The sequence below is a fragment of the Parasteatoda tepidariorum genome, chromosome 6, assembly GCF_982258835.1.
Source record: "Parasteatoda tepidariorum strain Cologne lab strain chromosome 6, Ptep-v5.0, whole genome shotgun sequence".
Taxonomy (NCBI): Eukaryota; Metazoa; Arthropoda; class Arachnida; order Araneae; family Theridiidae; genus Parasteatoda; species Parasteatoda tepidariorum.
In genome coordinates, this window is record NC_141760.1 from 46045552 (window position 1) to 46062117 (window position 16566).

The following is a 16566-nucleotide window of genomic DNA, read 5'->3' on the forward strand; positions in this document are numbered from 1 at the left end:
TAACAAACAAATAATTTGTGGATGTGAATGTATAAAAACAAATAAATTACGCAAAACACTAAGCAAAGTTAATAAACTCAACATTTTTATAAATATTTTTAAATACTAGGTTGGAAACTACGTTAATTGTAAATTAGTTTCTACTAGAAATCTCGATTTCTCACTCTATTGAAGTATAAATTTAGAGAGTTTTTTTTTTTAATTTGTGAAAAACGATTAGTGCTGCTATTTCTTTTTCTCTTGTATTTCACTTAATTAATTAATTTGACTTTTGTTTGAAGAGGAAGAAGAGTAGCTTTTTAAGTACAATATGGAAGTATCATTAAATAATACTAAATAAATTATTAAAAAAAATTCAGCTTTTCAAATTATATAAAGAAAATGTTTAAAGATTCTTTCAGAACTATACATCAAAATTAATATTTTTACAACTTTCTTTTATTAGGAAAACTCAACATTCTTTTTTCTACACGAACTAAGTTAAAGCTATCGAAATATGCATAATTTACAAACTATTGTTAATGAATAATTTGTTACCAATTTTAAATGTTTCTTTAATTTTATGTATTTAAAAATAACATTCTAAATTCAGATAAAGATCACAGTTTTTGGGTGCATAAGCGTCGACAAGTAGCTGAATATTTTTAAACGTAATCTCCAGTATATGAATAATAAATATATATTATACCAAGTAACCCTTTGGTTGACATATTATTGTAATAACATGTCATCAACTAATTTCATCATACATTTTTAAAGCATAATATAAATGCATAAATTGTTTGGATTTCAACATTTATTTCAAACATTAACATACAAGAAAATAATAACTTAAATAATTAAAATAAAGATAAATACAATTTTTTTTAGATTTTATTTATTATTCCTTGAGTAATGAAAATTTCTCTAAGCAATTTACATTTTCTGCAAAAGATAAAGCAAATATCAATGAAAATTTTGATATTTTCTCAATAAAAAGTAAAATATTTACTACTGGTTAAGAAGATAGAGGGATGAAAATTCATCTTAAAATTATGCATGCAATTTTTATGTTTATATACAAAATACTTTAAGGAACTACAATATACAAAATGTACAAAATATCTCTACAAATTGCGTCCGCAGCTTATTTCCGTTGTAATGCTTTGAAACTCATTCTAGATCTAATATATTCAAAATCCATTACAACACAATATTACATAAACGTAATAATTTCAAAATGTTTAAAAATTTTAATGTATAAATCTTAGAATCAATTTTTGAAAGCTTTCATCTACCCCTTAAAAGTAGAAATGTATGTTTTAAGCAACTTTTCATTTACTTTTTAGAAATGCCTCACAAATTAACGAAATATTTTTAAAAGGTTTAAAATAATTTTAAATGTTATCATGATGTTATCAAATTACTCATTTGAATTTATTGTATTCTGAGTAAACACGTACAGTCAGAAACCACCAGAATAAGCTAAAACGTACTGTATCCATGGAAACACATAAAAGCTCGGTAACTTTTACCGAGATCAGAAAATTCACAATTAAGAAACCTGCTTTATCTTTATATTTTTCAAAATCTAAAGTATTCGTTGAAAACTACGTATAGTGCGCAATGAATGAACCACTCTTAATAACTTTTATTCTAATGATCGGATTTTCAATTTTTTGGATTCAATCTTGACGGTTCAGGAGGGTGACCTTTAATATGCTATTTAATTTGTGTAGACAATATTTTAAGTTATGAACTCAGAGATAAAAACGCACTTTCTCAGAATATACATACCTTTTTTCGATGCAGCAGCAATCCGAGAAATATTGTCTTAATAGTTTGGCAAGGAAAACGATCCAAAGTTTGAACTCTTTAAATTGATTTTACTTTTGATGATTTCACTATATCTCGAGAGCTTTTTAAGCGAGTCGAATTTTTTTTTGTGCCCACAATTATGAAATTAATTTTTTTAAAAAATAATTCCATGCGCAAAATAGCTTAAGTTATTATTTTTTATTATTTAAGTTAATCATAACCGAAAAAAGTTTAAATTGTAAAGTATAAATAAGATTTGAATTTTACATGACATTATCTTTTAATAAATTTTTTTTAATAATTGTATACAAAAAAAATTTTCAGTTCGCTTATACAGTTCTCGAGATATGCAAAATACGCATAAAGGGTTAAAACTTTGGACCGCTTTCCTAACTAAACTATTGGGGTTATATTTTCCAGATTTGGGCTATGTAATAACTATCATTTGGGGATGGAAAAAAGGTGTGCTTATTCAGCGAAAGTACGTTTTCGTGTTTGATTTCGTAACTAAAAACATCGTCTACCCTAATCATTTAGCATATTTGAGGCCACCCCCTCGAACCATTGAGTCTTAGCACATGGAAATCCGACCATTAGATCAAAAGATATGGGGGGTCCGTTTCCTATTTTGCGCAGTGTGCCCTGCAAAAAAACTGGATCGAATTAAGGCAAAAACTACCGGCACTCAGGATGCTGGTACTTTTTTTACCGTAAAATCCATTTTTAAAGGAACATGTTGTGGAATAAAAAATTCTGATGTACCGTAATTTTTACAGTAATAGTTATCGTAGAAATTACTGAATCACTCTAATTAAGTAAATATTACTTTAAAAATTACGGTATAACATTTTACGGTAAAAATAAATTTTCCGGTAAAGTGGATTCTATGGATAATTCACCTAAAATACCGGTATTTAATTTCGTAATTTGATCTGGAATTTTTAAAGTGTAGTCAATTTCAAATTCTAAACAACGAGTTAATAAATCCTAGATTGAAAACTATTTTTTTTTAACCAAAACAAGAGATGCAATGATTTGATGATATTAATGCAACGTGTGTGGTAGAATGTCTCTAAATAGTTTAATATTTTTCCTTTATAGAATGTTTTTCTTCTTTTAAATTTATAGCCTCATCGTATGCTTCTTCTTCATTATATAACTTTTCATAATCGATGACTGGTAGACGAGACAGCCAACTAAAAAATAAAGCAAGAAAAATGTCACTCTGCCCTTTTTATATAGGTTCATTAAATTTAGGCGTCATCAATAAGATTAATATAATTGATTAATGCAGTAACTGTACACAATTAAGAATATCCCTTTGATCGATTAAGTTAAAAATAAAATTATAATCATTTCAATATTCAAACTAATTTTTCATGCTTGAGAAAATTGTTTCAGTGTTTTCATTAAATGAACTAAAAAGTGATTAATTGTATGTTTGCTTCTCATCATTGACTTTGTTACATTAATTGTATCAAGTTCAAGGCAGTCTGAATCCTATCAAATGATTAAAAGTAGAATTACTAATTGAAAAAGCATTTTAAATATTTTAACGTTAAATTATTTCTTCATTGATAAATTTTACCAACCTTGAATTCAATCAATATTTTATTTCTCTTGCGTGGTATTAACATTTCATTATAGTCGATAAAAACACTTAAGTGTCAAAATTCCAGATTTGAAGGATATCGGTCAAATAGTTTCTGTCTAGTCAATAATTTCAAAAGTTTTTTTTTTTAACATTCATTTTTTGATAGCTATATACCCAATTTTGATAAATTTTTAAATTTTTCTTTTTAAATTAAGAAGTCTAAAATAATGTAACATTATAAAAGTGTTCAAATTTTCCTTTATTAATTTTATTTTTGTTTATTATTATTATTTGCTTTTCCAGATCTCAATTCTCCCCGGATTTCAGAATTCAAAAAAAAAAAAACTTCATTGAGAAAAAGTTCATTTTAATTCAGAGAAAGTAAGTTTTTTGATGTGTATGATTCCGCACTAATTATCATATTAGAGGTCTATTATTCTAGGAACAATTAAAACATTGGTAGATAAAATAAGATTTTCTGTAATGACCTAAATCATTAGATCTAAAGTTATTCATGTGTTTATTTAGTTCACTATACTCCACTATACTCTTTCTTTTAAATTATTGCTTATTTATCTTTAACTTTATTTTTATGTAGAATGGTGACCAGACATCCTCAAATCTTGAGGAAAGTTCTTCAATTTCATGGATTGTCTTCGAGAACTTTCAAATTCTTTGAAAACAAAAAAATGCCTCCAAATTTTAACTCGTGTTCTCGAATTTCTCCCGAAACGTATAATCATTTTGATATGTAGTGATATATATGAAAAAACAATCAAACATTCACATTTTTTTCTTTTTTTTTTTAAAAGATAGTTTGTCGTGAAAAGAATGCAAACGAAAAGTGCATAAAAATAATGCTAATACTAACAGACGAAAAAGTCAAGAAATATTCTCCTGGAAATAATTCCAGCAAAAACTAAGCCTTTTTTAATAATCATGGACTAATTCATTTCGGATATTTTCAAAAGCTGAATATTAAATGATATTTTAAAACCACTCAGTAATGAAATCAAGTTAAACGTTTAATGAAGATGGTTCTGCACCAAATATTAATTCTTTCTTACCTTATATTAATTAATTACTTCATATTATCTAAGAGATTTTTTAAAAGCTTTGTGTGTCCTGCACATATAAATTAATATTTTCCATCAATAAATGGGCTCCGCAGTGGACTGATAGTAAAGACGCGGTTTTCAGTAGAAGTTAAGCGTCACTAACAGTAAGCAGGTAGGTGATCACTTTGATCAGCCCGCGTAGTGACCGAGTTTGCTCTGCATCGGTCCTCGTTAAACTGTTTTTATGTTAAGAGCTGGACTTCGCGGAAAAGGCTAAAAGTGGGAGAGTTATTCCTGATGGCATGTCTTCGGATCATCCTCAAGGATGTTTCCCAGACTGAAATAAAATACTTACCTACCCATAAGTAAATGCGATTTCTCAAATCTTAAAATTTTCACGCCCCGCTGTTTTGCCCTCAATCCATGCTTAATAAATCTGGTCACCTTACTATATAGTAAAGACTTCTGTCTTAACATCAAACGAACATCATAAAGTTAATTTGTTTTAAATTATGAAGTCATAAACAAATATCATTCTAGTTTTTGCTAGTACCTTATTAGCGACGAAATAGTTTTTGGTGAAGAAGAAAAATGAAAAAAAGAAAAAAAAGAATTAAAAGTAATTTTTAAAAATAAGAATGGCAAATTAAAATGATACGGTGAAACAAAACTCTGAAAAAATTGCTTACATGAATACTCCTATAGGTATAAAAAGAATAGTAGCCACAATAAGGAAGACCATTCCTGGATAAAAATTTAGCGTAGCATTGAATAATTGAGACGCAGCAGCCGATGCTAGAATTGGTAGAAACGTTTCTGCTGTTGTTAAGAAAGCAAATATTTTGCCTGAAAATACAAAAGAAAAGTTACCTTAAAATATGAAATGGAATATTTGAATGATTTGGTTTTTAATATACATTTTATAAAAAATACAATTTAAACTAAATTTAATTCCCCATGCATCCTAAAAAAGACAAACTCTTCAAGAAGTCTTGTTGTTCCTTTTTTAACGTCATAGCAAGACATGATTATTACTTTTTTCTCTTGTTTTTCCTCTTGAATGTATTACTCCATTGAATTCGTCTTCTCATTCGTCTTCGTCATTGAATTCGTTGCTGTTCCTTTTTTAACGTCATAGCAGGACATGATTATTCATTTTTTATCCAGTCTTTCCTCTTTAATGTATTACGACATTGAATTCGTCTTGAGGGAATTTAAGATCCGGATTTCCAGGGAAATTAAACATCGTGATTTCAGATAACAAATTAGTGCATCCAAAAGCAGAATTACTGACGCCACTCTCAAAAGAATTTTTCGACATTGAAAATAAATAATTGCATTGAAAATAAATAATTGCATTGAAAACAAATAATTAATGCATAAAAAATTACCAATGTATGACGTATGCATGAAAAAAAAACATATAGCAACCTGTCTGTAACAGGAGAATCTTCTACCAGAAATTGAAGTAACTTATGCAAATAATGCTCCCTATCCTTGAGAACGCGAAATACGGTTGAAAATAAAGTCAAGACAATTTGGGCATTGCTTCTTTGCATTTGATTTTCCCAGTGAGCTGTATTGTTTCATTCCGAAAATTAAATTCGATGATTTTTAAAAACTTTTCTTGCAAAAATTATTTTGTTTAAAATATTTAAGATGCCGTATTGATGTCGTATTGAAAAGTCATTGTTCTATTGCATAGAGTTTAGTAAACAAATAAATAATAGCATTTTTTTATTTATTTATCGTTGAAGAGAATTTTAAAACAGTACCTATATCGTTCTTTGATGCAACTTTAGATATTCTTGATCGACTAGCCAGTATACTAAGTCCAGAGAAAAATCCCGCAGCATTGCCTAAAAAAATATGCATGTTATATCAGAACATAATTTTTTTTAAATAACATAATTACATTAATTTTGAAAGTCACATTTTTTCATAATTGCAAAAAAAGAAGGGTAATATTTGTTTTTAGTTAACTGAAAAAAAATAGGATCGAAATTATCAGAAGACGAAAAAAATTACCACGTTTCTGGCTCTATAAGAATTCCAAAAAGTTCGAAAATTTTTGCTGCAGAGCTTTGGTACTGATTTTGTTAAATGTAACCATAAAATATGATTTTATAATATGTTATAAAATTTGGTATTTGTGGCAAAATTTGGTAGTTTAATCAAGAGGCCTTTGAAAATCGCATAAAAACCACTCATCCGGTTGAATTTATTTCAGTTCAGTTATTTTTTAATAAATTTGAGGTAATGAGAGCTATAATTTTGAAAACTTGAATTTTCGGTAAACCGTTTCCTAATGAGTATAAAAATTACCAAATGAATGGTTTAAATACTGGTATAATTAGGTTTTTATTATCAGAATTATTATAATTTTTTCATCAGAAATGTCAATACCATACAGTACGGTACTTGTTTTAGTACCGAGACTACGGCAGTTTTACAATAATTACAACATAATATTTTACTGTCAAAACGGATTTTGCGGATGATACCCCCAAAGTGCCGGTACTTTATACCATAATTCAATCCGGACTTTTTTTACAGTGTAGTGGAAATGAAACAACGGTTATTAGCACAGTTGATTTGCTAATATTATATTTGATTTTTTATTTATTCACTTGTTTTGTTAAGCAGCTAATTTCTTTTGTTTTCCATTATATGAACCTTTCTTTACAAGAGTTTTATAATTTTGAAATGCTGAAAATGAATAATAATTTTAAAAAATGCATGTCTTAATGCCATTTAAAAGTAATGAAATGAAATTTTTATTAAGCATACTATTTCATTATATAAACACAATACAATAACAAGGCAAATTTATTACTATTAAACATTAATATTATTATCAGAATTTTCAAAGCGATTAACGCCTGTTTTCCATCTTTATTTTCGTAATGATAAAAAATTTAAGGCTATTATATAAATAAAAAAAAAGGTTTCAAACTATTGTTTTTGAGATTACATTGTTCTATTATTATTATGAAACTAACCGTATCAGAGAATAATTACGGCTAGTTTCATAATAATTTTGTTCAAAAATATGTTATTTAGTCAAACAATTAATTTAAAAGAATTAAATATTAATATTGTCAATAAATTGCCACGTTTTGCTTCGTTGTTAAGTGAATATAGTTAATGTTTGTTCATTCATAAAATGATCTCCAAGCTTTCAACAAAAACATTTAATGATAATCAGAATCACAACATAATGAGATACAACAAAACAACAACTGGCAAACCCAAAACGAAAAGGACCGTTAAAGTAGATGTACTACCAGTGGCGTACGCAGAATTTTTTCAAGGGGGTGTTCATAATTTTCTGGAACTACTAAAAGAAATTCGAATATGTAATAAAGCACTATTATGTATTTCCCTAATTTAGACAGCTAGACAATTTTAACTTTTTATTTAGACAACATTGTTTAGTTAAATTTTGATTTGATTTTTTAAATTTAAGAACATAATGCAATATCTTCTGAAAAAAGTCATATGGGTGTGAAGTAACACTTTGAGGGCCACTTTCACATTCATCAGATTTTGTTATGCTAGAAACGTTTTCTTCAACGGAAGTATCACATTTCCGTACAACAGAAAAACTTACATTGGTACTAAATGCTGTCACTCACTAATTTCAGGTCGTGATATTTTTTCTCAAAGTAATTAAAAATTGTTAAATTCTCGCGTTTTGACATCCTAAAGATCCAAGAACAGCAAATATATATATATATATATATATATATATATATATATATATATATATATATATATATATATATATATATATATATATATATATATATATATATATATATATATATATATATATATATATATATATATATATATATATATATATATTGGCGCAGAAATACCCGCTATGTTACGATCTCAAAGTTTCGAGCTGGAATGAATAACTTCAACGAGCACAGTATCACCAATGGTATTGTTACTGATTTCTTCACTAGTCGAAATAGTGGCGTCGACGGTTTCGGCGATTGAAGGAACTTATTGTTAAGACCAAACAGATTTAGCGACAAGCTCCGAAAGACAAGCGGCAGAGATAACTCTTAGCCCGACTAACTAACTCCACTAACTAACTATTCAAGTTTTATCAGAGTACCTATCCAGTGTTGGATATCTGCTCTTTCATCGCAATAGAAAAATAAATTGGAGGATTAAGTTAAATCTCAGAAAGTACAATAGTTGAAAATCATAATTCTAGTCTGGGTTATACATAACAATAAAATCTCAATTTGATACATAATAATAGAAACAATTGGAGATAAAAGAAAAGTAAATTATTTACACTATTAACGAGTCAAATCAGTAAATTTTGCGTTAGTCATTATATAATAACTTTTACAACTCCGAATTTTTTTGATGACTATGTTTTTTTACGTGCGTCCATTTTTTCCTCATCAATCACTGTGTTGCGGTACGCATAAGCAAACTACAGAATAACCAAAATAAACATTTTTAAAATTTCAGTTATTCTGCAGTTTGCTTATGCGTACCGCAACATCTGCAGTTTGCTTATGCATACCGCAACACACTGTGAGCCCACATTTTTTAATAATACCATAGTGTTTTTCTAATCATTTAATAAAAATGCTTATTTTCATACCAAATAAAGAAATTTTTTTGGGGACTCTTATTTCTGTTGTTATATTCCTTTGCAATCATAGTTTTATTTCTAAGTAGCCTTGCATTTTCAAAAATATGTCGAATTTTTTTAAGAGATATTTTATAAGTGTCCAAAGAAAAAAGGATAATCTTTGTAGTACATTGTAAAATATTTCAGATTAAATTACGGTCTAAAGTACCGGCACATCCGTAAAATCCATTTTCTTCTAAAATCCCTTTTTTCGTAAAATCCAGTTTTACCGTAAAATATTTTACAGTAATTTTTACAATAATATGTATTTAATTAGAGCGATTTAGTGACTTTTTGGTAATTATTGCTGAAAAAATTACGGTAGATTAGAACTTCTTGTTCCATAACTAATTCCAGTAAAAATGAATTTTACGATAAAAATATCTGGCACCCTGAGTGCCGGTACTTTTTACAGTAATTTGATCTGGAAAATTTTACAGTGTGGATTGATTGCCGATTATTTTATCATAATTTTAGAATGAAAATGCTTTCTCCATATAAAACGAGTATCTTACCAAAGAAGTAAATTTCTTTAGTTCTTGCTACTCCTATTGATATATTTTTTGTAATTAATGATATACTCCCAATTAAGCCGAGTGTTGGATCTCCAATTTTATACTTCTTAAGTACTGGTACAGAAATCAACATGACGAATGTTCCAACTAGTGCAAAAATAGATGATACTGTTGAATATCTTGTATTGTTCCAATCAAATAGATGATGAACGTACAAATAGTTGATTCCTATTGTTGCTGTAAAATAATTACAGTTAAAATAAGGAGAACTAGAAACTATTATTTAATATCAAGAATTTAAATTTAGGTAATTTAAACTAAACTATCAAGCATCAAAAATTACATATTAAAATGAATAAAATTTAAAAAAATTTAAAATTTTATTGCAAATTTCGCTTTATCTGAAAAAAAAATACTAACTAGTTAAGAATTTAAGTTTAATTTATAATACCTTTATAAAGTTATATATTAGATTCTATGTTATTTTTTTTTACTGTAGACTTCAAATATTGTGCATTTTTAGATTTTATTTATCGTATTTCTTTTTAAGTTCATTTTAGTTATCTTTGTGTGGGGGTGGGAACAGAGAAAACCTTTCATATCGAGACGTTAAACGAGTTATATTATTCAGATTCGTTTAAATCAAGGTAAGCATTTCGTCCGAAAGAAATCTATTATTTAAAGGGAACTGGTTGAAAGTGGAAAAAAATATTTCTGGGTTAAATATTAATTCAAAAACTACTCCTTTGTTAAAATTTTTCATTTAGTTTAACTTTTAGATTCAATTTTGTTAAGGCCACTGTATTTTTTATCAATTTTATTTACCAAAGTTTTTAGAAGAAATTTTCGTTTCTTATTTAATTAATTTTTTCTGATTTTTTTAACAATAAAATTAAAACTAGTTTCCCTCCCTAATGTTATATTATTATTATTATTAAATTCTAAGCAAAATACTCTAAAGCTAGTAAAATGTAAAAAAAAAATTGATATAAAATTTATAGTTAAAAACTTACAAGTTTAATTTTTTAAAATAAAACTTGTAAGTTTGCACGATTTTTGACTTAAATATTAAGAAAGCTTTTAAGTTTTTCACCACTCAAGCAGTATTTTTTAAAAATTTTATAAAATTAACCATTGATATAAAATTTAAAATCGAGCATTTTGCAAGCAAAAGTTTGCCCGTTTTAAAATTCTAAATTTATTTCATAGATTGTAATTTACTTACTTATAATTTCATGATTACTAAGTGGATATGTATATAGAAGAAGTATTTCCGTACTTTTAGGATGCTTTAAAAATACAGTAATGTTAATATAGTTTTTTAGCACATATTTTTTATGTAACTAGCACTAAAAGTAACAGAGATGTACTTAGTTTTTACTAATTAAATAATACTTACAAGCAAAGCTAAATACATCAAGACTCATCACCGTAATTAACAATAAAATTTGCTTTCTTCCTTGATTCGGACGCTTTTTGATAGTTGCTTTGAAACTTTCCACAAGTCTTTGCGGTGACCACAAACTTAAGATTTTCGTTTTCCAATGGTCTTTATTATCCAGACCCGTTGTTTCTTTGATCATGAACATTACCCATGTTAGTGCCAGCACATGACCCATTGTGGAAATCAGAAAAACATACGTATAACCCAAATATTCAAAAATAAATCCACCAGTAAGCGTGCCCAATGGCCTAGATAATCCAAAAGTAACCTCCATTATGGCATATTTAATAGTTCTTTTACTAAATGAAGTCGTATCGGAAGCGTAACTGAAAATAACAGTTAGTACGCCAATAAAGCCTCCAGTTAATCCACTAAAAATTGCTGGTAGAAAATAGAATTCTATCCTGCTGTAGAACAGAGCAGCACAGACTGTGCTGCCTAAGCCATCTAAAATGAGTCCGAGAACCGACATTATGAGTGGAATCTTCCTGCCGTATTTGTCACTCCAGGATCCTATAAAGCAGGCTAGAATGGAAGATGGAATCATACCGATTAAAGAATGTCCGAGAGAATAGTTATTGGCCAATTTCTCAACTTCAATCTTAATGTCCTTATAGGCCGAGAGATTGTTACACACTTCTTGTGAATATCCCAAATGAACGATGCATGCTTTGTCTATCATCATTGTTGTTGAAGAAACATATCGCATTACGGTTGAAAACATGTAAAGAAACATGAATACTTCTAACTTCAAGTATCCTATATCTTTACAGAACGAAGCAGATTTCGTTGCTAAGTGGTTCAGTGTATAGCGTGTTCCGCTGTTTGAGGCATTCTGCTTTTTGATGAAATAGATATCAGATTTACTGTCAACCGAGTGGAGATCGATTGTTTGCAACACTTTAACGTTATTAACCTGGCTACTTTCTGAAGTCATTTTCAGAAAATATTGGCATAGACTGAATTATACCGAGGAAGTTTAAGCAGTTCGTTTGATTAAATGGCAAGAATTTTCTTGCTCTCCATCTGGAAGTGAATATGAATATTAATAAGGAGGTTAGAAAAAGTAGTATCCAATAAATACAACCAATAAAAGTAACTTAGCTAAAGAATAATATTAATTTCGCATCCTTTAAAATGTAGCTATTCAGGGTGTTGTGTATTTACCACTCTTAATATATAAGTTTTTTTAAAAAAATGATTCGCAATTAATATTTAAGCGAGAGAAAAATAAAAATATTATAAAATTTGATGCCTTGATAACTGGGAAAGTGAAATGAAAAGTCTCAAGATAAGTTTGAATATCTCAATTAATAAATATCGAGATTGATTTAACGCTCGATACCAGAAACATTTAGTTCCGAAATTGCGATATTAATTACTTTTTTCTTTTGCGTGCTTTATGTTATTTTTTTTCATTGATAACATATACAAATAATTTTTAAATTATTAGATATTTTTAAGCATAAAAAAATAGTTTTTTTAAATTGATCCCAGTGCTATTTTGCTCTCTACTTATTCAGATTAAATTAAAGAAAGCTATTTGCTTAATTTTTTTAACTTCAGAGCCGTATGAATATTTAAAATTGCTTGAAACTACATGGGACTTTTTTTAAGCATTAACTTCCTTTATTGAAAAGAAAAGTACGTTTTTAAATAAATTTGTCTTTACAAATTTTTTCTATATAATAAAATTACTTGCTGTTTATTGAAAATAATTTGCAAGATATTTGCACGTCAAAGTAAAATAACAATAAAGTCAATTTGTATAGTTTTTTACATATAATAAAACTATGTTTCTGTATGATTGCAAGTTTACGCGTCGATTTGTAAGCAAACGGGGAGATTTATAGCGTTAAAAATTTCAAAAGATGATAAAAATGATTTGGAACGTTAGCATTTAAAAAAATGAATTCAAATTTTTGATAAATTTCATTTTTTATAGTCATTTTTTGATTTTCTTTCTAATAGTGCCTAATCGTAAGGGGATTTAAAATGAAGGAGTTAATTTGGGCGACTGCCAAACATTTTCTTTGTCTTTAGGATAAAAACTTTGGATTTGTTGGATAAACTATTAATATTCTGTTGACTACCGCGCATGTATTTTTCTAATTTAGCCATTCTTCTGATTTAGACATTCTAGGATTAACCATTTAAGAGATTACTTACAATTTTTGTTTTTCATTGTTCAAATAATTAATATTAAGAACATTGTTATAATTTGAATGCGTATGGTTTCGATTTCAATTTTATAAAAATGATTATACTAACATAGTAATGCCTAACATAAGTAATATTTTCTCATTTGTTTTCTTACCATCTTCAAAGAAATATACCATTTTATAAAAATGAGCATAGAGTTAAGAATAAATATTTTTTTAAATATTTACTTTGTTAGGCATTACTATGTTAGGGTGAATTTGGGTAAGATATGAGAATGAAGCACTTGGGACAAAAATGGTGCATTTTTTTTTTGATAAGTGATATTTACAAGTTAATTTTGAGCTATATGAAATCAAAGCACTTTGCATGTTGCTGCCGAAAACAGCAAGGCTCTTTTCAGTAGGTATATTTGGATGCTGATTTTTTTTATTACTCAAGATAAATGCTGACAAAAGCAGCAGGGCTGTTACCAGCAGTTACATTGGAAAAGCGAACTAATTATTCACCGAAAATTGCTTTTGATATTGCAAGTCAATATAATATAGTGTTAGCCCAAATGAATAGCCAAATTTTAAGTATTTATAGTTTCGAATTAATTATACACAATACCATAATTGATGCTCGAAATTGGAGAAAAATGTTCATAGTTTATTCCCCCTCAATTATTTATGCTCAATATGAGTTACACAACAACTGTCTAATTTGTAATCAAATTACGCTAGATGGTTCATAATGCAAGACAAATGCGTCCTTCGAGTTTATGCAGTGTTTTCGGCATCCGTTATTTGCAGGGTGTTCTATAAATGTTAAGATAAACTTCCAGAGCAGGTAGGGATCATCATAAGGATTAAGAATCGAAAGAGAGCCCATGCCCGGAAATGTCAATGTAAGCCGCTAGGGGTGCTATGCTATTTTGATTTGCTTCTTAGTATGCTTTTAAACAGGTACTTTTATTTTTTCAAATAATAACAAGACTAAATCATAATCTAATGTTTTGTCGAGTTTGTCGACTAATCATTAAATTACTACAAACAGTTATTCCTGCGTCTATTTAAAGGCAGTTCTCGACAGTATTTATTAGAAATATAAAATTAAGATAAAATATGATAATTTCGAAAACTTAAAGTTCCTGTTTAATAGCACACGAAGAAACAGTTTAAAATAGAGAAGCGACCCTGTATTGAGATTTCCAGTCATGCCTTCAGAAAATAAGTTGTTTTTGAGGTTAACGGGTGTAAAAAAATAAATCCGAGGTTGAATATGAGGTTATGTTTTGCCACCGAAAGTAACCTCACTATCAACATCATTTGCACCTCATAAAATCATTCTAATATATAGCTCAGCAATATTTTTAGCTGAAATCGGGAGAAATTAATCACGCCTCAAATATACGTATTCGCTTGAAATGTTGAAGAAATCAAATGTATTCTTCAAAAACAACCTCTCTAAGTGTGTTGCTCTAAGATAGATTTCCATCAACCTCAAAACAACCTCAAGTGTCAATAAAACAACTTCATACACCATGATTATAAACCTTGAGAAGTTGATTTTTTAAAATTGTTTCTGAAGTCAACTTCAAATAAACCTGAAATCAACCTCAAAAACATCTTACATTTTTGCAAGGGGGAATTTCTGTGCTGGAGAAAAGTAATTACCCCCCCCCCCAAGAGTTCTTCCCATAATTGTATGAAAATTTCCCTGCTACGTGATTTTCTCCCATTGAATAACATGGGGTAAACCGATTTTTGGTCCAGGTTAGCCTGCAACTAAAAGTTCGGAAAAAGGCCAGGACTAACGCTCAGACGGCTAATCATGTGGCCACCAAGATTCCCAGGTCTTATGCCATGCTATTTCGTTTTATGGGGTGACGTCAAAAACAATGTTTATAGAGCATTCAATATCAAAAACACTACAGCAGGGGTGGCGAACCTTTACGCACTAGCTTGCCATTTTTACTAAAAAAAATTTTAATGAGGTCACACACGTGCCAACAAATAGTTTTGACTTCGTGAGTAGTGGGTAAATAATAATACTAAATACTATCAACTTCAAAATTCTTTATTGACTACGAAAGAAAAAAAGACATTTTGCAATGTCTCAGTTATACGCATAATTCAACTTAAAGTAACATCAGTGTGACTTCTGTTGTTGCAGATTAGATGACAAATAACTTCTTATGTTAGGGTTATAAGATGTTAGTTTAAACAGAACAGTTAATTTATTTTTGCTTGTTATTTAGTGTTAGCTTGTTTTTTTATGATTATTAATTGCTTTTTTGGCATTAATTGTGCATTTTTTTGTTAATTTTTTGCGAATTTTAATTTCATTGTTTACATGCTTCATAGTGAACTTTGTGATCGGTGGCGTGCCCAAAATATTGCGTCGCGTGCCATAAATGGCACACGTGCCATTGGTTCGCCATCCCTGCACTACAGTAACTTATCACGTTTGTGCGGCATTTAATACCATTGAAAATTCGAAGCTACAAGAAGTATGGAAAGAATTTTTCGCAGATTAGGTGTTTGTCGGTCATTCCTATCAAAAATTTTTAATTATAAATATATATATGTTAATTATATATATATATATATATATATATATATATATATATATATATATATATATATATATATATATATATATATATATATATATATATATATATATATATAATTTAGAGGAGGAATATTTTAAATGACAACTAGAAAACTAAATATTTTTCTATAAGATTATTATTATAAAGCACAAATTTATTCTTTCAAATCTTTTAATTTGTGGTTTTCATTGGAGAAACAATGTCATCATGTATGCATAGTATACATTTAAAATCCAATTTTTCTCAAATTTATTAAAATGTTGCTTAGTATGTTTTTTTCTCTCCAATGAATCTCTTAGTTTGTGGATATTAAATAAAATGAAATTCAAACGACGACAGCATTTCTATACTGGGTGAAATTAATAAATACTAAGGTTGATAAATTATAGAATAATGGTGCTTACCAAGATGGCTTATTTTCAACATACGAGCAAAGCTTGTTTTCCTGTATCTTTCCACTAATCGATAAATCATTTTTATAATAATAGCAATTATCAGTTTTATCATATCTATTCTTTATCAGAATGAAATGTTTATAATCTATCTTAATTTAAATAACGTTTTTCTTTACGTGTAATAAACATTTGTCAGAATAGTAAGCAACAACGGTTTTCTACAACGGTTTTCAACAGCTGTTTTAAAGAACGCTTTTCAACAACGGGTTATAAAGTAAAATAAAACGAAATTGGGTACCCGCAAACCCAGAAGATCGCGAAACACAGCTGGTTGTGTA

The 16566-nt window shown here is 28.2% G+C and overlaps 1 protein-coding gene across 1 annotated transcript; it reads right to left on the minus strand.

Annotated features, from left to right (window-relative positions):
• Positions 1–778: 778 nt before the first annotated feature.
• LOC107439558 (proton-coupled folate transporter) lies at positions 779–16332 on the minus strand. Its single transcript, XM_016052202.4, has 6 exons — positions 16238–16332; positions 11030–12100; positions 9631–9867; positions 6225–6308; positions 5139–5295; positions 779–2993 (listed from the first exon to the last, which is right to left on the minus strand). The coding sequence occupies exons 2-6, from the start codon at positions 12009–12011 to the stop codon at positions 2879–2881; spliced, it is 1575 nt and encodes a 524-aa protein (XP_015907688.3). The 5' UTR covers positions 12012–12100; positions 16238–16332; the 3' UTR covers positions 779–2878.
• Between the last annotated feature and the right edge of the window lie 234 nt (positions 16333–16566).

What these genes read in the sequence shown, in the direction of transcription:
- LOC107439558 (XM_016052202.4), bottom strand. Translation starts at nt 12,011, where the DNA reads ATGACTTCAGAAAGTAGCCAGGTTAATAACGTTAAAGTGTTGCAAACA. An exon ending in TAAAGAAATTTACTTCTTTG is followed by an intron (nt 6,309 to 9,630) that starts GTAAGATACTCG and finishes ATATTTTTTTAG; the next exon opens with GCAATGCTGCGGGATTTTTC. An exon ending in TGCATCAAAGAACGATATAG is followed by an intron (nt 5,296 to 6,224) that starts GTACTGTTTTAA and finishes TTGTATTTTCAG; the next exon opens with GCAAAATATTTGCTTTCTTA.